Source organism: Apis mellifera, linkage group LG2 (assembly GCF_003254395.2).
Source record: "Apis mellifera strain DH4 linkage group LG2, Amel_HAv3.1, whole genome shotgun sequence".
In the NCBI taxonomy this organism is placed as follows: domain Eukaryota; kingdom Metazoa; phylum Arthropoda; class Insecta; order Hymenoptera; family Apidae; genus Apis; species Apis mellifera.
The window spans coordinates 15068166-15089553 of record NC_037639.1 but is presented as its reverse complement, the minus strand read 5'-3'; the positions used below and the strand labels follow the sequence as shown (position 1 = coordinate 15089553).

The following is a 21388-nucleotide window of genomic DNA, read 5'->3' as shown; positions in this document are numbered from 1 at the left end:
TTATTTCGAATTTCAAATGTACTTTTTTATGCTACAACACGCGTGTATTGTTAATAACATGAATACAATATTTTAATTGTAATCCTGTTTAAAGACATTGAAAAAGCAATGATAATTATTTGGATCAAAGAAAAAGATAGAAAGATAAAAAAGTAAGATTTTTAAAAAAATGAAAAAAGTAGAATTGATAAAAGGATTTTATATTGTATATAGGAGGAAGAGAAGAGGGAAGAGAGAGAGAGAGAGAGAGAGAGAGAGAGAGAGAGAGAGAGAGAGAGAGAGAGAGAGAGAGAGAGAGAGAGAGAGAGAGAGAGAGAGAGAGAGAAGACAACGAAAATTTAAACATATATGCTTTTATACATTTTTGAAAGTTTGAACGATGAAAAATGTTTGCAAGAGCCGAGAAAATTCGTATTTCTTGACCATTTCATTCAATAATTGTCCGAAGAGTCCAACTGCGATAAAAAGTTCTCCATCAAAGCTGAATTTTGTTTAATCATTTCATCGTTCCTTAATTTATGGCGGATCGATCGTGTGATATCCTTTCGTAAATCCTATAACAATTTAAATGAAAATATTAAACATAACAATCTACTATTATTATTTTTTCTTTTTTTGTAATATTTTACAATTTTTTTTAATTATTTTAATTAACTTTTAATACATCGATAAAAAAAAATAATTAAATAGAATCACTTACATCATCAAGCAAAGCAATCAATAGTTTTGACTTCGATAAAGGAATATAGGCAATACGATTCTTTTCCTCAAATTCTTTGACACAATTTATATTTCCTTTACTTTCCTCACATTCTGATCCGTACGCAATTGGGAACATCGCGCGTTTCCTCGACATTGTACCTCTGCACGTGTGATGGAACGGATACAATCTGAAGAAGCATAAAGTGAACAATTAGCATCCATCGTCATTTTTATTATTATTACATCTTATATCATTACATTTGACCATTAAATTTTATATACGTACTCGCAATTCACGCTTTCGCTCTGAGCATGAAAATAACAGAGCAGGATAGCGACAATGATCATACATCGTTGAATGAAAATAACAGTCTGTAAACAATTTCGATTGTTATTGTTATTATTATTATTTGCAATATAATTTATAATAATTTTAGTTTATTTTTTTTTTCTTATTTCGCATTATCAATGAAGACATCAATGTTGCATGTATTTAAATATGCGATTAAAAAAAAAAAGGTTACGTATCTTTATGTTCAAGTCTTGTCAATCGGAAGATGATTTCATTCAAAATCGATATCAGATCTCCATTTATTTTCAATTCAATGGTGAAAAAAGGAAGAACGCGTTCGCAGAGTATCACCCAATTTGCGCCAATTTCTTCTTTTCGACATCTGGTTCTCTCGTTATTTTTGCCAACCAATGCGTTTCGAGCAACGCTTAATAATATTGTCGGGTGGAAAATATCAGGACGGATTTTCAAAACAGGTTTCAAAATTTAAGTGGCAAATTTACGTACGTAACTTCCTACGTAACATTCACTTACTTAGAATAAAAGATACAAGGAAATGCGTCGTATTTCTTTTATGTGAAACAAATTTCTCATTGATTTTATAGAAAACACGTTGCATTAATATGGAATATTGATATTAATTTTCGTGAAATATTTTCAAAAAATTTATCATTGGAGGTTAAAATTACTAAAAATTTAGACTATCTATTAAGTTATAAACAATCGAAGTTTGTACAATTTTTTAAAAAAATTCTTAATAATTTATAATAAATAATCAATATTTTTTGTATTTTTTTTTTTTAAATCGATCTTCCAAAAATATCTACGAGTGTATTAAACATCCCAAATTCAAAAACATCGTAAATTTATGTTTTTATGATTTTATAATTCCTGAAATATTAATAAAGAAATGATTGGATTATTTATCCAAATGAAAATAATCAACGATTCTCTACGAAAATAAAATAGATCGATTTTGAGGTTAAAAAAAAATTTACGCGAATTTTTCAAATGATCTTTTTTGTATCATTTTTAACACCATAAATTTTATCAAGTTTTATAATGCCAGTAATAATCATGCGCGGTTCCACACAATTTACCTCTGATTCGTCTCTAATCGGGGTCAATTAACCAATTTCCAATTTCGCGTGTATAGCACTTCCTAAGAGGATATGTGTTGCCGTGATTCGATTTAGATTTTGCCGATTACTTATATATACATGGGAAATCCCGTGGAAGAATTTTTTTTTTTTTTTTAAAAAGAATGTAAATTGGCGATCCGATTATCGATTAAACTCCTTATACTCGTCGCGCAAGTAGATGTTTAGCGGGGTTGATACGCAAAACGATAGGATAAAGATAAATTGTATCTTCCGGGTGTTTTGTCGAACAATTTTGCATACAATCAAGATGTAAAGCGATATCTTATAAACTAAGAGCAAGTTATGCTTATCTATCCGCTTTGCATTTTAATGTTTCTGAAACGATTGAACTTGTTCTTTCAACAAAAAAAAAAAATATATATATATATATATATATGTTTTCGAGTTTTTTTAGATTTATACCATTCTATTTATTATCACATTATAAAAATAATTTATCAATTTAAATGATTCATAATAATAATAATAAGTCGAGGGAAATAATTTTTCTTTTTTTGTTTCATAGTTGCTTCATTTTTATTACGTTTCAGAAAGAAATAGAAGAAAAGTAAATTATTTTGCAAATATCATTTGATAACATTCGTCTATTAATTTGAAATTTATCAAAGGAACCACTGAATGGAGTATAGATAGTAGGTGGTGACGCGATAATGTTGCACATGGTTAATTTTAGTTAATTGGTGGCCATCGCAATTGCAGAAATTATGCAAATTGATCGACAATTGACGATATACTTGAAAAAGCATTTACACAATTTACTAACCTAACTAATAACCTTAAGTTTCTTTTATTCTTTCTTTCTTTTTTATTAAGAAAGACTTTAAGTAAATGAAAATAAAATTTGACTCTTTTTTTTTTCTTTCTTTAAAAATAATTCATATTTATGTTAAATATATTATATTTATCTTAAGTATTATATTTTCCATCACGACACTATTGAATGGTTTTGTGAATGCACGATAGTAGTGAAACATATTTTTATCTTGACGTGTACGAATAGTATGTTAAAATGAAGGCAACGGATTTTTAATTGAAAAAGACTGCCCGTAATCTTCGAAATGCGTATATATGTTCTACAAACTCAGATATATCACAATACTTCCGCGTAAATGCGTATTATTAACACGACCAATGATATCCTCGTTTATATTTCTTCATTTAAAAGAAACGTTGCGTCAGAAGTGAATATTTTCTATAACGACCTTATTATTCGATATAGATTAATTGTCATATATGTATCAATTTCGAAATTGTTGAATTTAATTTCGATTAAAAAGATAAAAAAAAAGAATTAAAAAAAAAAAAAAGAAAACCGATAATGGTAATATGTGATTCACAGCGAAGAATAAAATATCGAAGTAACAGGTTTTTCGTGTATATTTCACGAGACAATTTTTGCTCCTTTCTCTCTCTTCAAAAAAATGTGATAGTATCAAAAATACATTTTTTTTTTTCATTGGAATCATTCACTGTTTGCTTAATGAAAACGTGAAGACACGAGAAACAATTAATCGGATATTATCAACATAACGAGGTTAACATAACCTACGATTTAATTAGAAATCAATGTTCGTTCGAGGAATGAATTATAAGAATTAATATTTTTTCTCGAGTTATATAGAGTAACACTTTGGACAAAAAAAAAGGTTTGTTGTCAGAATCTATAAATAATGTTTATTAAAATTTCTGATTATGAAAAATATATTTTTCTTTATTTCTGTGAAAAAATACAATGTTTCGTTCAGCAGTCAATTTTTTTCTTTTTTTTATTATTGTTAAATTCATTGAAATATTAAAATCCGAATCGTATGGAAATTTTTTTTCCCCTTAAAGATATATCGAACAATATTGTATTTTCTTTGATCTTCCAATCATACCGATTTCTATGTATCTTTTTTTCATTTTGACAGGGCATCAAATTTCTCAAAGCTTTTAATATCTGATTTCATTTATGCGATCATTAATGAGAAACTTATTATAATTTAATTTACGAGTATGTAAAAAATTGACGATCATTTACATAAAACATTTTAACACCTACATGCCGATTTTTTTTTATCCAAAAAGATCATTTAATTCATTTTCCGATATTAATTGAATTTCGTCGATTCTTCTTTTTACAGCCCGTTCTTTTTTTTTTTTTTTTCACCATTTACACGATTTTGCAACCAAAAATCTCAAAAACATGAACACACACATAGAGAAATTTCTATAAAAATAAAGTGAGGTTATATAAATGTGACCGAATGAATTGTTTCCAATTGTAATCTCGAATTGTTAACATTGTAGGTTAGTTCGATCAAGTACGATCGTCCCCTTTTGTTGGCAAAATTAAACAAGAAATCTGAGGAGAGCAAATAATTGATCGGGGAGGGAAAATGGACAGGGGGATCCACAGATGGGAGTTAAAAAGATGGGAATTAAAGAAAGCGAAATAGCGAGGGGGAGAAAAAGTTAGAAACCCACACGATTTCTCTAACTCCTTGGCTTGGAAGTGGAACGTCTTGGCGTCTCTATGTCTCGTGGCATAGAAAAAGCTCTTCGCTCTTCCCCTCCCGTCCTTCCCTTTCCTCCTTTTTCGGCTTTTTGATATTCGCGATATCGCTTTTCGTCGCGCATTCCCCCTTCCCCCTCTCCCCTTCTAATAGTTCAATTAACTTTGATTAAATAAAATTGCAATATAAATTATCAATATTCTATTTTTTTAGATAGAATTTTATTTGCATTTAACAGTCGAGAATGCAAATTCGTACACGATTTTCCTTTTTTCCCGTTATGAACGATTGCCTAATCGATGATTCAAATTAAAAAAAAAAAAAAAGAAGATATTACTCGACCGAACATTATGAAAGCGGGTGATATCTGTTAATGTTTCAAACATGGAATCGTCATTCTCGGTAAGGTTCGATCTATCATTCATTCACGTCAGGCTGTCGGCTACGAATTCGTATAGCTATTTAAAATGCACGATCGAAAAAAAACGAATTATTCATAGTTGTCCCCCTTTTCAGAGGGGAAAGGATCTTCGATAATTAGAGTTGTGAAAAGATGATACAGCTACCGACCATACGGATGGCATTGATGAATCTATGACGCGATATAATAACGAGTATGCGAAAATCCGTGGCGCCGCGGTGCTATATGGATAAATCGTAAATATTCTCCTCTCCTGCAAACAAGAAATTTTATGTATTCGCCGGCGACACGTCGAGACTCTATGTTTCCGAAGTGACTAGATCTCATTCCTTCTTGTATTATTCCGTTTCGTTTCTACCTCTCTCTCTCTCTCTCTCAACGCGTCATCGTCCAATTGTTGCACCTCTTAAAATTGAAGATATTGCGGCGAGAAGAGTAAACCGATCGATTATATATGGCGATTCTCTTGCATCGAATAATAATAATAATTTTTCCAACGACACGACATGAATTTCATAAGGGATTACGAGTCCAATTATTTGATTACGAAATAAAAGATTCTCGACAATGACACGAAACAAATTTTTCTCTAATACTTTGCAATGCTGTTAGGTGGCGTTATTAACACATAGAAATTCTAGCTTTGCATCTTCTTTAACGTGCTATCTACATATAACGTACTACGTATAAGCGTATAATTTTAAATTGTAAGAAAGTTTTACTTAGAGAAGAAAAAAATTTGACAAATTTTTTTTCTACTTGATGTCAAAATTATTATCACCCTTCGATTCAAAATACAGTGTTCAGTAAGTGATAAAAATCTTTAATTTGAGGAAATCTAAAACCGATTTTTAAACTCATCGAAAAGATTCATAGAAAATTTATAATGATAAAAATCTCAAGATTCAAATTGTATATAGATTGAAATTTGTCGATAAAAAGTGTATTACTTTTGATTTATTAAGTCCTTTTTTTTTTTTTTACACGAGAAGAAATATTTGTAATTCGATAAAAATATTTACCATTCAATTACTTATCGCGAAATATTTCGTTCGATCGAGTAGATAGATACGGATCTGATACGTTGAGATTTAATACGATTTTCAGAACGATTTAAACGTTTTATGTATTTCGTCGTGGACGAAAGTCATATATCGACAATGAGAATTTCGCACATGGTTGAACAGGGAAGATCGACGAACTGTTCGAGTTCAACGCTTCCACTCGATACACGTCACACCTCTATTTCTTTTCACCCTTGCGAATTCGAAGACGGTTTCAAATTAGACGTGTTAAAAGAATACGCGTGCAACAATTGAAATTAATCATCGCGTTTATCGAAAACTTTCTTAAAATTTGTGCCACTCGGATTTTTGCCAAATTTTTTTTTTTTTTAATTTTCTAACGGAATTCCCGATACGGGCAAGAATTAAAAATTTACGACGAATTAATTAAAAAAATTGCCTCGGAGAACACTTACCGTTGCCATGTCTACGAAGAAGGGAAGATATCGCAAATTGAAGAAATAATTAAATCGTTGTGTCACGTACGAAGGAAGAAGAAGAAGAACTATTTTTCGACTTATTCTTTTTTTTTTTCTTTCTTTTTTTTTTTTTTCAAAGTCGTGGAAGCAAATTAATTTCGCCGGCGGTTCCTCGGTGATGAAGATTGATTCGAACGGCACCACGCGGTGGTCACGAGGCACGATGCCGAAGCGTTGGTCTCGTCTCTTGATCGTATGAACGATTGTGCAAAGAGGGGATGTTTGGTACCACGAGAGCTTAGAGTTTGGAGGTCAGAGGGCGAGTGGATTGGTGGAGCTTGCGCGGGCCACATTTATACTGCAACCACTCACCCCTCTTCCACGGTTCTTCTTCCGTACCACCAAGAGTACCAAAGGCTGTAGCCATTGGTACCAGCATCACCGATTCTGTTCCTCCTCCACGTTGTTACGCCCCGTTGTATGCGTTATACACTCTCTGTCTCATTACGTCATTGGATTTAGTCTCCACCCTGAACGATATCGCGCAGGAAATCTTTCAACGAGACTGGCCGCCGCCGATCCCACGAAAAACTATTTTTCCAATGGGCGAAATTTTTTTTACCTAGACTCATGAATGAACTTCTGTGAATGGAGCCAGGGGTGGAAGGGGTGGAAGACGTCGTTTCCAGATATATATATATATATATATACAGATCACTTTCGATTCATGGACGAATAAATATCCTCTTTTCTATTTCTAATTCGCCTGAAAATAACGATTTTATCCTTCTCTGAATTTTTGTGAACAGATTTTGAGAATGAATTTCAAAGCTTATTTTTAAAGAAGATTTTTTTTGAACCCTTCCTTGTGTAATATCCATTGTCAAAATGATTTTTAATATTCAGTATATAGATATATTGAAATAAGGAGAGATGGGGGATAGATTGCTTTCGCAACCTTTAGATGAGATTGCAATTGATATTTGTATACTAGAATGAATTTCGCTCTTTCAAATGGCCAAATGTATACTGTACCACCGTTATATCTGAGCATCTTTAAAATCTTTGCACGCTTATTTGAGCGTAGAGAAATATCTTTCCCCCCACTCTTTTCCCTTCTCATTCTTCTCTGTTCCTTTAATTTTTTACTTTCTTTCAATCATACGTTCACGATTCACGCTGGAAAGAGAATTATTTACATATTCCAATCAATTAGTTAGTTCGACGAAGTACATATATATAGTACATATATGGCATTACTTACGTTATAGCGAATCATACGGAATTAAAAGAAATCGATCGATTAGATATTGTTTTACGTAAATGTTGACGAACCTTTAAACGAAACAGTGGAATTTAATAATGTATAATGGCGAGATGTAAGACGTTGTTGGAAATTTGTTTCGACGAATGGTTAACGAATGTTAAGAATTACAGCAGCGAGTTTTTTTCGAGGAATAATTAACCTACAACGCCCGCGTAGGCCTCATTAAAAACGATAGGCAAGACTTGGCAGGCAGGTATCTGTTTAATGTGAAAAAAAAGCAGTCGTTCGCTTTTTCCTTTTTTTTCTTTTTTTTTTTTTTTTTGTTTTTTTTCCTTACACTTTTACGCATGGCAAGCAAGATTAAGGAAAGTTCGTTCAGAATATCCTTTCCGTGAATAGGTTAAGTCGTCACTCTTGTTCTGCATTTAGATTTAAATTTTATTTCTTCCATCACTATATCATTATACTCCCTTTAAAATTACGTATACTTACTCGTAATCGAACTGTAAAAGAAATTTAAACATATCTTATCGACAGATGGATTTCTCTTCGTTTTGCTTCGTTCTCTCTTGTTGCTGAAACTCAATGAAATCGTGACGATTATTAAAAAAAAAAATGTGTGAAAACTCGGAATTAATGGAATAATTTTAATTCGACGCGAAGACGAGGAAAAAAAAAAATTTAAAGATGTATTAATAGTAAAAAAGAAAGGAAGGAAGTTTGAAGAGGTGCGGAGGATAGACGTAGCGGCGCCTTCGGGGCGAAGGATCTGCGTAACTCGGCGTTTATCACCGCAACCATTACGTAGCACAGACTGGTTATATCGATCATGCGTCATCGAGAGATTTTGTTTTTTCTTATGATGTCACTATTTTTTATCTTTATCTTTTCGCTTCTTTGAATTCCAGCCAGATATAATGCGTGTGTCATCTTTTAGAGATATTAACCTAAAAAGAAGAAATAATTTTAATTAAAATAATTTTAATTAAAAAAAAAAAAGAACAATTAACCTAATTAATAAATGGTAAATTTACAGTGGATGAAGAAATTGAAATGTAAGAGATGTAAGATTATATCTTTGGAAAAAAGTTGATTTCATATTTGAAATAAATTTTAATAAGGTTTCACGCTTGAGAAAGATGGGGTGAAATCATAGCTTTTACGAACGATTCGTTCTTGAAAGATGTAAAGGCCAGATCAAGTTATTTAACAGAAGTAATCTTGTTAATATTATTGCGGTTACGATTGCCCTTAATAGTTACGTAAGATTTATAATCTTTGTCTTTCTCAAGCTCGTTTACCTTTCCTCTCTTATTTCTTGAATTGAATATAAAATTCGTTCTGGAACTTTAATAGCTTCTTTAATTATTAGCGATCCTGTTCTTCGATATTTCTTCAACATTCATCGTATTGATAGAACTGTTTCATCGAATCGGAAAAAAGAATATTTATGTATATATATATATATAATTGCATGTTAAAGTAGATTATAATTTAAATCAATTTTTGAATTCGATGAATTTGTTGAATTGCTTTGTTTCACATTTTTTAAATAACTACTTTATAAATCTTAAAGTAATCCTTGCATAATTTTACATAATAAAATAATTTCAATATACTCTTGATACTTTAATATTATATTAATTATCCTTATTATATTTGAATTTTCTTTCAATTTTACTTTCTTGATAGGTATTTTTATAACTTTTTCATTTCATTCTATGCGAACGATTGAAACGTTACGACTTGCACATTTGTCCTGTTTCGAACAAACTAACTCGAATTAATGCACCTTTCGACCCATCGATAGTAAAACTCTCGTGGACACGAATTCTCGTTCTACGAATCGATCAGTCGGAAAATCAAATGAACTTTTTGTTGAAGTAATCAAATTCACTGTGACATAGTTGATATTTTGTATGTATTAACTCTATTTTTTATGTGACAATTTTTTATTCGCAACTTTCTAATCTATAAATATAAAATAAAGTAAGAGAAAGAGAAAAAATAAATAAAAATAAATCTAATTTTTTTTTTACCATCTATTTCTATAAAGTAGATCTACTTGAAAATAAAAATAATAGAGAAGAGAGAAAAAAGGGAAAAGAAAGGATAGATTATAATAGAAAACAATAAGGGATTATGCGTAGGTTATTGGCGTCTATATAAGCATCTTTCTCCATATGGATCCATTCTTCTGCTCGTTTATGAATTCTTTCATAGATTCCCAACAAGAATCATTTGAGCAATAATAAGACGTATTTTATGGTTTGAAATGATGGGGTCAGGTTCGCCCTTATTTTTATTATAGTTACTAAAAATCAGATGGATTATTATGGCAGAAAATTACTGTGCAATTTTTTCTATCCATACATTTCTCTTCATGTAATACCTTATAATTTTTTAATTTTAGTATCCGATGATGTATTTCTAGACGCCATTATTCGAATAAAAATTAAACACCTTTTTAAATGGTTTTGAACTTTTTTATTGCAAAAAATCATTATTAAATCATATTCGTCGAATGATAAATAATAATTGATTTTCTACGATATCTATAAAATGATATATTTTTTTTTATCTATGTATGATATTTTTTTAAGATCTTTTACCAATGATTTTATTTCATAAGTGATATGATTAATGTGTTTCGTAATTGAATATATTGAACTTATGCAATTTTTTAAAAAGATTCTTAAAAGTTGATTGGCTCTTGAAATTGTATACAGTACTTACGTATTTATTAAATAAGAATATAATTTTATTTTGATTTATTAACTACCGAATATGAAGAAGATTATATTATAATTATATATAAGTTACATTCCATTGAATATTTTATTATTATGACTTAAATTAATAAAAAATTTTGTTCTATGACGAATCAAATTTCTTTACGCGATTACGCGGTATTGTAGTGCCATCTTGCGCCAGCTTTTATGTATTATACGGAAGTCACGTTCCCTCCATACCAGAAACTACGAAGGAAAAAGAAATAGCAGAATAAGGACGTAAATAGGGTTTCGACGCATCGAAAAGGATAGAAAACGAATATTAAGTTGGAGCGAGAGAATAAAAACGGAGCAATAGAAAGCAGGAGAACAAGTGCCTTCTGCTGATCAACGGTGTAGCAAATTATTCGATATTTCTCTACATTGTCTACAACAAGCATTTTACGGTGATTATTTGATTATTTGACAGTTAGTTAAATTTAAGTAACAAATACTTACATATAATATTGTTCTTTATCTTTTAAAATAGTTAATATTTTGTTTACATAATTCGTTATAAGAAAATGTCGTTTAAATCTTTTATGGCCTTTTTTATATGATGAAGTTTCTTTCTCTTTCTAGAAAGAGATTAAATTTGATTATAACTTAGTGATATATGGAAAAAAAAGTTTTAAAATATTTTTCTAAAAATAAATAAATCTTATGATATATGTATTAAGAATAAAAACTTTAAAAAATAATGCCAATGTTAAGAGAGTATTTTTATAAAGAAAGAATTTTTTGAGACAAAGCATTTTGATTAATAAGTATAGTGAAAATGGTTCTTCAAAATTTATTCTAGATGCCTAATATCAAGCTACAGAGCTCCGATGGTGAAGTCTTTGAGGTTGATGTTGATATTGCAAAATGTTCTGTTACAATAAAAACCATGTTAGAAGATCTTGGAATGGATGAGGACGAAGAGGAAGTTGTTCCTCTTCCAAATGTCAATTCTGCTATTCTCAGGAAAGTAATACAATGGGCAACTTATCATAAAGATGATCCACCTCCTCCTGAAGATGATGAAAACAAAGAGAAGCGTACTGATGATATAAGTTCTTGGGATGCAGATTTTTTGAAAGTAAATATTTGATTTTTATTAATACACATTTATTTATTTATTTTTTTTTGCTTTTATATAAATATTTGAAATATATTTATAGGTTGATCAAGGAACATTGTTTGAATTAATTTTGGCAGCTAATTATCTTGATATTAAGGGATTGTTAGATGTAACATGCAAAACTGTTGCTAATATGATAAAAGGTAAAACTCCAGAAGAAATTCGGAAAACATTCAATATAAAAAATGATTTCTCTGCATCCGAAGAAGAACAAGTTCGCAAAGAAAATGAATGGTGTGAAGAAAAATAGATTAAAATATTCATAAACACTTGATTTCTTGATTTTTGAAAAATTCATTTCCAGTGTGTTCAAAAATTTAATAGTTAATACACTATTTGCATTGTTTTAGATAATTCATAAGAATGGTCACAATGCTTTACTTATAATACTTTCAATGCACCAAATAGTGATTACATTACATAAATGGATTATTTCTTCCAAGAAAAAGTTGTATTAATGTGTTTATTGTTTATTTATTTCAAATTTCTAGTACAATATCAAATAATATTATATTTAGCGTGTAATAATGAAAGTTTAACAAACAAATTCATTTTAATGATTATTATTTGAAGTTAGGAATACATTAGATCTGAATAAAAATTGCGTTTCATTTATATAAAATATAAATTTAATTTTTATTTTTAATTAATTTTTATTTTGAATAATGCTTATATTGTAGGTTATAAATGTAAAAGGAAAAATTATTTTAAAAAAAAAAAATGTAAATTTATTACAAAAGAAATTATTAGAATTCGCTATTAAAATTTACATAAATTCACATTTGTAACATGTAATACCCTTAAATAATGTTTAATGTTTACATTTTTAAAAAGTATATACATTTAATAGAGAATATGCGCGTGCGCAAATACATATTGTGTTACGTTTTTTTATTCACATGTATAAATTAAATACACAATGTACATCTTTGTTCTAACAAAGAGAAATTATATATATTATTTTATATTATTAATTGTAGTGATTAAAAAGTATTAGTAAATAAAGAAATTATGATTTATATTTATATATTATATTAAAAACATTAAAAACATGTAACATAACCTATGATAAAAACGAATAAGAAAATTGTTTTATAAATTAAAGAATCAATATAGAATAACATTTAATAAAAATGAGTAAGTATAAATATACTATAATTGAAAAATTCAATTACTTATTTTTAAGTAATCCTTATTGAAATATTAATAATCATTTTAGATAAAAAAAAAGAAAATTTTACATTTTATTCTAATGATTTTAAAGATTTTACAAAAAACTTACATGATATTTGTAATTGGAATCAACTTGATAATGTGGCTATAGAGTATCATGATTTACAAGAAACTATCTATATACATTACAAAGAACTTTTTCATATAAAATCTATGATATCTGATTATTTAAAACATATACAAAATGTTGAATTTATTGGTATAAATTTTGATATTCCTGAATATTGTGTAATTTCTTTAATACTTGGGTAAGAAATTTTAAATTATATAAAAAAATTAATGTTTTATATAACAGATATAATAATTAATTTTTCTTATTTATGATTTTTTTTTTATATAGAATTTTAAATAGTAAACATAGTTTTATAAATATACCTGTAGATTCAACAGAATTTATAAACATAAAAAATCATTTAAATCTACGTTATTTATTTTGTACACAAAATAATATTGAAGGAAATATTGTTTGTCAATTTGAGATACATAGAGAATGTATTTATCTTATAAAATTAAAAGATGTACGAAAACAAGTCATACAAAATGCAAAACAAAATTATTATGCTTATGCAATTTCTACTTCTGGTTCAACTGGAGTACCAAAGGTGATCAGAGTACTCCATTCATGTATAGTTCCTAATATTTTAGATTTGAACAAAATATTGGCAATAACAAAATGTGATAAAATTTCTCAATTTACAAATTTTACATTTGATCCTAGTATTATCGAAATTTTTCTTGCTCTCTCAAATGCTGGAACATTGTTTATGGTTTCAAAGTCATTAAAGAATAATCCAGATAGGTAAATAATAATTTTATATAATATTATATATAAAAACAAAGATATAAGTTTTATATAATTTTATATACTTTTACACAAACTTTTTTTATTTTCAGACTGTTGAAAATAGCTTATTCTAGTCAAATTACTATACTACAAATAACCCCATCAGTTTTTATATATAATTGGTCACCTGAATCTTTAAAAAGCAGTATTTTAAGTAATAACACTTCGTTAAGAGCTATTCTTTTTGGTGGAGAACCTTTTCCAAAACTTGAAGTAATTTCTGAAACTATGCACCCTTATAATAATACTAAAATTTATAATATCTATGGTATTACTGAAGTATCCTGTTGGGCTAGCATTAATGAAATTTTAATAACAGGTGGACAATTTAATGTACATTACTTGGGACAGGTATTATCACATACTCTGCTTCAAGTTAGAAACAAAAGAGGAGAAGTAATAACAAATGGTACAGGTTTTCTTTATATAGGTAATTTTATAATACATATATTTAATTTTATTTTATTTATTTTACTCATTTTATAAAAATATTATTATTGTTTATACACTTTTAAATAGGAAGTAATCAAAGAGTGTGTCTAGTGAATGATGAAAATATTGAAGATTTAGAATTACCAGTATTTCGTGATTCTGGTGATATTGTTGATGTAAGTTTATATAATTTATAAAGTTTATATAAATAACACATAATAACAAAGAAATTATTAATAAAAATATATTTCTATTTTAGATTAATGAAGAGGGTAAAATATTTTACAAAGGAAGAAAAAATAGTTTTATAAAAAGATTTGGAAATAAAGTAGATTTGACAAAACTTAAAGAATTTATATTGCAAATAGATTTTATAAAAAATTGTTATGTTTTATGGGATGATAGTTACCATCATTTACATTTGTATTTTTCTATTAAAAAAAATGTGGTTAATTATCATAATATAAATATTAAAATAATGAAATATTTATGTAAATTAAATCCTTTATATAGACCAGATAAAATTCATTTCATGAATCATATAGAATTTACATCTAGTGGGAAAATTTCTTTGGAACATTCAAAAGAACATTATATACAAGACAAAGTAACACATAAAATAATAAATAATATCGATTTACAACAAATTGAAGTTGCGTTTAAATCTATTTGGGAAAATAATCTACAACGTAAAAATATTGGATTTATAAAATTAGGAGGTACATCTATAATAGCACTTCAGATATCAAATGCCATGTCTGAAATATCAAACATAGAATTTCCTAAATTAATTGGTATGCTTTTAATGGATTCTACTATTGATGAATGTCTTAATTATATAAAAAGTATTATATTGAATAGTCAAAATGGAATAATTAATCTTAAATCTCATAGTAATATTAGAGAGTTACCTTTAATCACTGTTATTACAATAGAAGATGAAAAATCTTTTAGAGATTCTAATAAAAAAAACAAAAAATATGATTCAACAATTCAAGTAAATGACATTCATTTATGTCAGTGGTACAAATGTAGAGGACAAATATATAATTATATATCAGATATAAATGAAGAATTTAAATTACAATATGATACAATTTCAAAAGTTAAAATACAAAAAACATATGATATGAGAAAATGTGTAGATGCATCACCAACTATATTTCGTTATTCAGAGTAAGTTTTATTAATCAATGATTTTCAATTTTATAATTTTATTAATATATTAATATATTAATAAATAAATCTTATATAGTGGAAAAACGTATGCAACAGTTGGTTCTCATTCTGGTTTTATTTTTACGTTTGAATTAGAAAAAGAGTGTCATAAACGTATATTTAAAGTCAAGCTACCTGATAGAATTGAATCTTCAGTTCTGATTTTAGATAATTTTAGAGGTATTGTAGGTAAGTTTCTAATGTATATAAAAGTTGTTCACATTCTTGTTATATTCTTATTTTTTTTTACAGGATGTTATGATGGTAATATATATTGTTTTCATTTAAAAACAGGAAAATTTATTTGGAATTATAAAACAGGAAATGTTGTAAAAAATTCTGTAATATTTTGTAAAGAAAAAGGAATAATATTTGTTGGTTCTTATGATTGTTACATATACTGCTTATCTGTTAAAGTACATGTCTACAATTAAATTACATTACATAGCATAAAAAAATAAATATAATGATAAAAATAAAATATTTTTATTATAGGATGGATCTGAAATTTGGAAATTTAAATTCGGAAATGGAAGCATTAACGCTTCTGGTTGTTTACACTTTCAATCAGATACTGTATTATTTGGAACTTTAGATGGATATTGTTTAGCTCTTCAACAATTATCAGGAAAACTTGTATGGAAATATAAATTATCAGATCCAATTTTTGTTGCTCCTGTGTCATTGAATAATGGACTTGTTTTATTTTGTTCTGTAACAGGATTATTATGTTGTTTTGATATTGAAGTTAATGTTAAGGTAATAAATATATAAAAATATATTTATTTTTTGTAAATATAATTCTCTATTTTTTAATTTTGCAGATGTGGACATACAAAATTAATGGCAATATATTTTCATACATTGTGAAACAAAATGATACAAAATATGAAAATATTATTTTAGCTAGTCAAAATAAGAATTTATACTGTTTAGAATCAAAAGATACAAATTTTAAAACTAAACCGACATTGAAATATGTATTAAATTTTCATTCGCCAATTTTGGCCACACCTTGGTGTGAAAATAATTTTTTATTTATTGCATGTAAAGATGGTACTTTAAATATTTACAACTCTATAAAAAATAGAGTGATAAAAATTGAAAAACTTCCTGCAGAAGTTTTCTCATCACCTGTTGTTAATAATAATGTTATAATTATTGGATGCAGGGATAATAATGTTTATGCTTTAGAACTTGTTTAAATTTTTTCGGTAAGTAAATATATGAAATATTTCTTAAATTGTAATATAGATAGGAATACAAATTAATGAAATTAATATAATACGATTTATTTTTTTTTTTTATGACTGTCACATTACAGTTACGTGAATAACGTTTTAGATAAAGTAATAGGAAATCACATACTTTTTTTTGTTCAATAAATTTTATACATAATACAAATTCACGGTGCGCTTACAGTTTGAAGAGAAATGCAAGCGAAATAAGAAATTCTGAAAAATAGCCAATCAATCACTCAATAACAAAACATTCACGCATACGCAAGTGCACACGTATAGTAATTTTTAAAGTAATTTTAATTCTGTACATAATTATCTTTTTTAAATTTATTAATGTGTTTTTCATGTTAATGAACTTGTAAATATTAGACAAAGAAATATTCCAGCTCTCAGATTCACATAAAATAACAACATTTCAACGATTCCATTTTTTTATATTCTCATTCAAACATATTTAAGAATGAGAAAGTATATATATATATATTGTATATATAATATATCTATTCAATATATATATTTAAATGGTTGGCCGCTCTTTTTTCTTTCTTTTTATTTTGACATCCATAATATTTTCTATTGCAAGCAAATTAATCTTTGCGAACGCTTCAATTTATACGTATGTACTTTGAATTTTTTAACGTATGTGTTTAAAATTTATATTAATATATCATAACTAAATGTGCAGAATCAATATGACATATTTTCTAATTCTATACTGCGGCATGCTATTTATATAATTGCGTGTAGAATTCATTTTTTTAAATTATCTCTATCTTGTACCTTGTGTCGTAACGCATTTTTACTACTGCAATTAGTAATATAACTATAGGACTTTTTAACATTTACAATCTCAATAAACAATTATATTCTTATGTTTTAATTTGATAATTAAAATATGATACATTTATAAAGTCACGATAATCGGCTGTCATGTTTTATTCAAATCATGTTATATCCATGATGAATACATGGGCACACTTAAACCACACAGTATCTTGTATTTTGAAATTTGTTTAAAATTTATCGACGAATATCCAAATGACAAATGTTACAAGCTCTAACATCTTCATTTTCTGTGAAAATGGTTGTACACGTGTACTTTAGACATAATGTAAAAAGGGCAGTTTTTAGAATTAGATTGGAATAAATTTGAAAAATAAATTTTTAATTTCTTATTGAAATTCTCTGTTAAAGAGAATCTAGAATTAGGCATAAATTTATTAATTGATCGCATCTCCTTCGAGATTTCGATAAACGCCGACGTTATCGATATACACACATTAAATTATATTCGCTCGTTTTTTCAATTCAGCATGAACTATTTTTAAAACTGACCAATAATTATCTTATGGTTACTGATCTTCATCGCCTAGATCTTGCTTTACTTTATTAAAATCGAATTCCTCTCCAGTAGCTCGTTTAAATATATCAAGAACATCTAAACAAGTAGTTTCAAAATGCGTTGTGGCATCATAACTCGTTGATATAAAAATTTGACTTTCCAGACCATTGTCTGTTGGTTCCAAATAATCAGAAACTGATATGAATTTTTGTTTAATTGATCCGAGTAAATCCAAACCTGGTTTGATTTCGGCTTCTGGATTTTTCGTCTCAACTGTAGTTGATACCATGGCTATGAACCAACCCTTTGCTGCTACTTGATGCGTATGCGATACCAAAGATACATAGATATCGGAATTACGATTAACCTTAAAAGTAAAAAGAAATAAATATAGAAATGAATCAATATTTTGATGCACATGGATGGAAATGAAAGAATAAATTTTTTTTACTTGTTTTTGAGGAATAATAATTTGTGTTGAAAGAGCATCTGCTGTATTTGGTATTGGATGGTCTAAAAGACAAATACATCTGATGACCTGACCCACTTTTTTCACGCGATCAGGTACATATGTGGGATCACAAAATACTTGTTTGCACTGGGCTACCTCGTCGCCAGAACGTACACCAACAACCTGTAACGAAAATCGATAATTAATTATTAATCAAAAAAATTTTCTATCTTGCGAAAATAGTTCAATTATTTACCTTTCCATCTTTCATTACAATTTCATCAATAGGTTTGTCCAACATGTACGTTCCACCATAAATGGCGCTGAGTCGTGCAAAACCTTGAGGAAGTTCACCCAAACCATACATAGGATATAAATATGGAGATTTTCCATAACGCGCTAAACTATCGCTATACAATTTAATTCTTCTTATAGTAGTAATTGCGCTTTGACTTATATATTCATCATCTCTGAAATAGTACAAATGCAATATATTAAATATCAATCAATAATGATTTTTAAAATAATATTTGTTATATGCTGTATTTTTTTTTTTTTTTTTTTACCTGTAAAGACCTAGTGCATGCCCAGTAAAATCTTGAGTGTTTTTATCGAGATTAAACTTATTGTATAAAGCACTCATACTATTATTAAATGGATCGAAACCGTCCCAAGTTCTGGGATCATCTTCTTGCATATTTTGTACCCATATGAGGAAACTGCGAAAACGTCTTTTCTCGAAAAGACCCATTAAATCGCTAGATAGTGCTTCCTGTTGATCAATCGGCACTTTCGAAATCTTGCCCGATTTATAAACATACGATCCTTCAACACATTTGAATTCCAAATAACGCGTCACGCCTGTGTGAATTAGAAGTTTTACCAACAAGCCGTTTGCCATCAGGAATTTTGGAATCAAATCTACGTTCCAATCGCGACCACGGCCATAAGTTTCATCAGGTGAAGGGGCTTTGAATTTCCTAAATAAAATATAAACATAAAATTAATAATGATAAAAATAATAATAATAAATATATATTTTGTAACAAAATATATATAAATAATAATTAAATTTTTTCATTTATTTTTTAAATTTTTTAAACGATTTGTTAACAAATAAAATTATGTATAAATTGAAATTATAGAAATCGTTAAAATATATATTTGACATTAATATTATTTTCAAATATTCTTTAAATTTAAATTTAAATTGTATTATACAGTATAATCAAAGTATAATCAAATAATATACTGTTATAACAGATGGTAGTTTAGATGCGTATTACAATTTATTGACTACAACCGAACATACGATAACCGTGTCTTCTCGATGAACCAGAAGCGCAATCACGCGGATGTTATCGTTTTTCATTTCACATACAGTAGAAATGATATTTAGTTCCGTTATATCATATATTCCGTAATGAATTTTTGTTACATTGCAAAAATTGATTTGGAAAAGTTTTATTAAATAAAATAAAAAAAAAATCTTTTTCCATGAAAAATAAAAAAAAAATATTTATACAATCAAAATAATTGTTATTTGAAATTTGAGTTTGTGCAGAAAAAGACAAACACCATATGTTGAATTTTATAGTAAATAGCTTAAGTTAACGGTAATATTTAGATATTTAATTTTTTTTTTAATTTTTAAACAAGATATATTTGATAATGGACTAATTATATTTAATAAATTATATTCTATGTTTTTTTCTATTTAATTAAAGTGGTTTAATGAATATATGTATATATATATATATATATATATATATATATATATATATATATTTTTCAAATGATACACGAAAACATATATGTGAAAGTAGGTGTGGAAGAGAGATGGTTGAAATAGACGAGTGAGCGGTAAAGAAAAAGTATCTTAAAGAGAAACAGTGCGTTACGCTGCGAAAGTTAACAACCGATTTATTACATTCGATCGAGCGTATATTTCGCGGGGCGGACCCCTCCCCTTTCTCTTATCGAGTAACATTCTAGCCAACTTTCCGATAAAATTGTTTAGAAAGAGATGAAATTTGGAAGCAATCACAGCAACGACGCATCACTGTAGATGACGACATACGTCACGTTTTGTCTTTGAACAACACTTGACGGAAGAGTTTAACCAAATAATAAGAGACAACAAAGATAGTAAAATAAAATGGAGAAAAAATCAATATTTAAGACGAATCATCGTATCATACAGTTGTCGATTATAGCTTGAAATACCACTCTAATACCGGCAATAGTTGATTGACGTTGAAATAGATAGACATATATTATTCATGAAGATAACTTACGCAAACAAATCCTCCAGAGGTGTGATCGAGGCAGATTCACCGCCGTAATATTTATTACGATCTACATGGAGCACTTTCTTTCCACTGACCGACAGCATACCTGAAAGTATGCATTCCTTGAGTCCAGTGCCTAACACGATCGCGTCGTATTCTTCATTCATATTCGTCGAAATGTAAAGAAATTGATCACAGCACTAAACGTATGAACACGAAGTTCTTGTAAGTTTTTCTTGGGAATGCTATAAAAATCGAAAAAAGATAATCCACGGTCGCGCGTCTGCCAACTCGCACGACTATTATGCCGGAACGGAAGACCTTATTCTTTCGCTTGCTACCGATGACGGAGCTGCTGGCAGAACGAAGGTAGTGGTGATGGTGGTATTACTACTGATGGAGTTACTGCAGCGTTACACTCTCCCTAGGTTTTTGTAATTCCCCATTCAATAATTCGTTAAAAAATATCCTAAGATAATAAAATTGTAAATTTTTAAATTTTACAGATTGTTATTTTATTTTTTTATTTCATAATTTTAAAATATTAGTAAGTCTATTGAATCGTTAGCTAATCATGGAAAAATTTATGCTATATAAGAGTATTAACATTCACCTGTTA

The 21388-nt window shown here is 28.0% G+C and overlaps 4 protein-coding genes and 1 long non-coding RNA gene across 5 annotated transcripts; 2 read left to right on the top strand and 3 right to left on the bottom strand.

The window, feature by feature from the left end:
- Positions 1 to 333: 333 nt before the first annotated feature.
- LOC100576796 lies at positions 334 to 7121 on the bottom strand. Its single transcript, XM_003251228.4, has 4 exons — positions 6554 to 7121; positions 989 to 1074; positions 701 to 890; positions 334 to 554 (listed from the first exon to the last, which is right to left on the bottom strand). Exons 1-4 carry the CDS (start codon positions 6560 to 6562, stop codon positions 432 to 434), a joined length of 408 nt encoding a protein of 135 aa, XP_003251276.1. The 5' UTR covers positions 6563 to 7121; the 3' UTR covers positions 334 to 431.
- Positions 7122 to 8128: 1007 nt separating this feature from the next.
- On the bottom strand, positions 8129 to 8779 carry LOC102653750. Its single transcript, XR_003304204.1, has 2 exons — positions 8316 to 8779; positions 8129 to 8242 (listed from the first exon to the last, which is right to left on the bottom strand). It is a non-coding gene; the product is annotated as an uncharacterized LOC102653750 (long non-coding RNA).
- A 1983-nt stretch (positions 8780 to 10762) lies between these two features.
- LOC409234 (S-phase kinase-associated protein 1) lies at positions 10763 to 12589 on the top strand. Its single transcript, XM_392758.7, has 3 exons — positions 10763 to 11001; positions 11397 to 11675; positions 11758 to 12589. Exons 2-3 carry the CDS (start codon positions 11397 to 11399, stop codon positions 11965 to 11967), a joined length of 489 nt encoding a protein of 162 aa, XP_392758.2. The 5' UTR covers positions 10763 to 11001; the 3' UTR covers positions 11968 to 12589.
- Positions 12590 to 12790: 201 nt separating this feature from the next.
- LOC411766 (beta-alanine-activating enzyme) lies at positions 12791 to 17988 on the top strand. Its single transcript, XM_026439227.1, has 11 exons — positions 12791 to 12854; positions 12937 to 13198; positions 13291 to 13749; positions 13845 to 14224; positions 14314 to 14402; positions 14486 to 15402; positions 15482 to 15633; positions 15697 to 15860; positions 15940 to 16203; positions 16269 to 16658; positions 16769 to 17988. Exons 1-10 carry the CDS (start codon positions 12851 to 12853, stop codon positions 16647 to 16649), a joined length of 3072 nt encoding a protein of 1023 aa, XP_026295012.1. The 5' UTR covers positions 12791 to 12850; the 3' UTR covers positions 16650 to 16658; positions 16769 to 17988.
- Positions 16716 to 21164, bottom strand: LOC411765 (rab GDP dissociation inhibitor beta). Its single transcript, XM_623194.5, has 5 exons — positions 20776 to 21164; positions 19045 to 19458; positions 18735 to 18948; positions 18479 to 18661; positions 16716 to 18394 (listed from the first exon to the last, which is right to left on the bottom strand). The coding sequence occupies exons 1-5, from the start codon at positions 20934 to 20936 to the stop codon at positions 18038 to 18040; spliced, it is 1329 nt and encodes a 442-aa protein (XP_623197.2). The 5' UTR covers positions 20937 to 21164; the 3' UTR covers positions 16716 to 18037.
- Between the last annotated feature and the right edge of the window lie 224 nt (positions 21165 to 21388).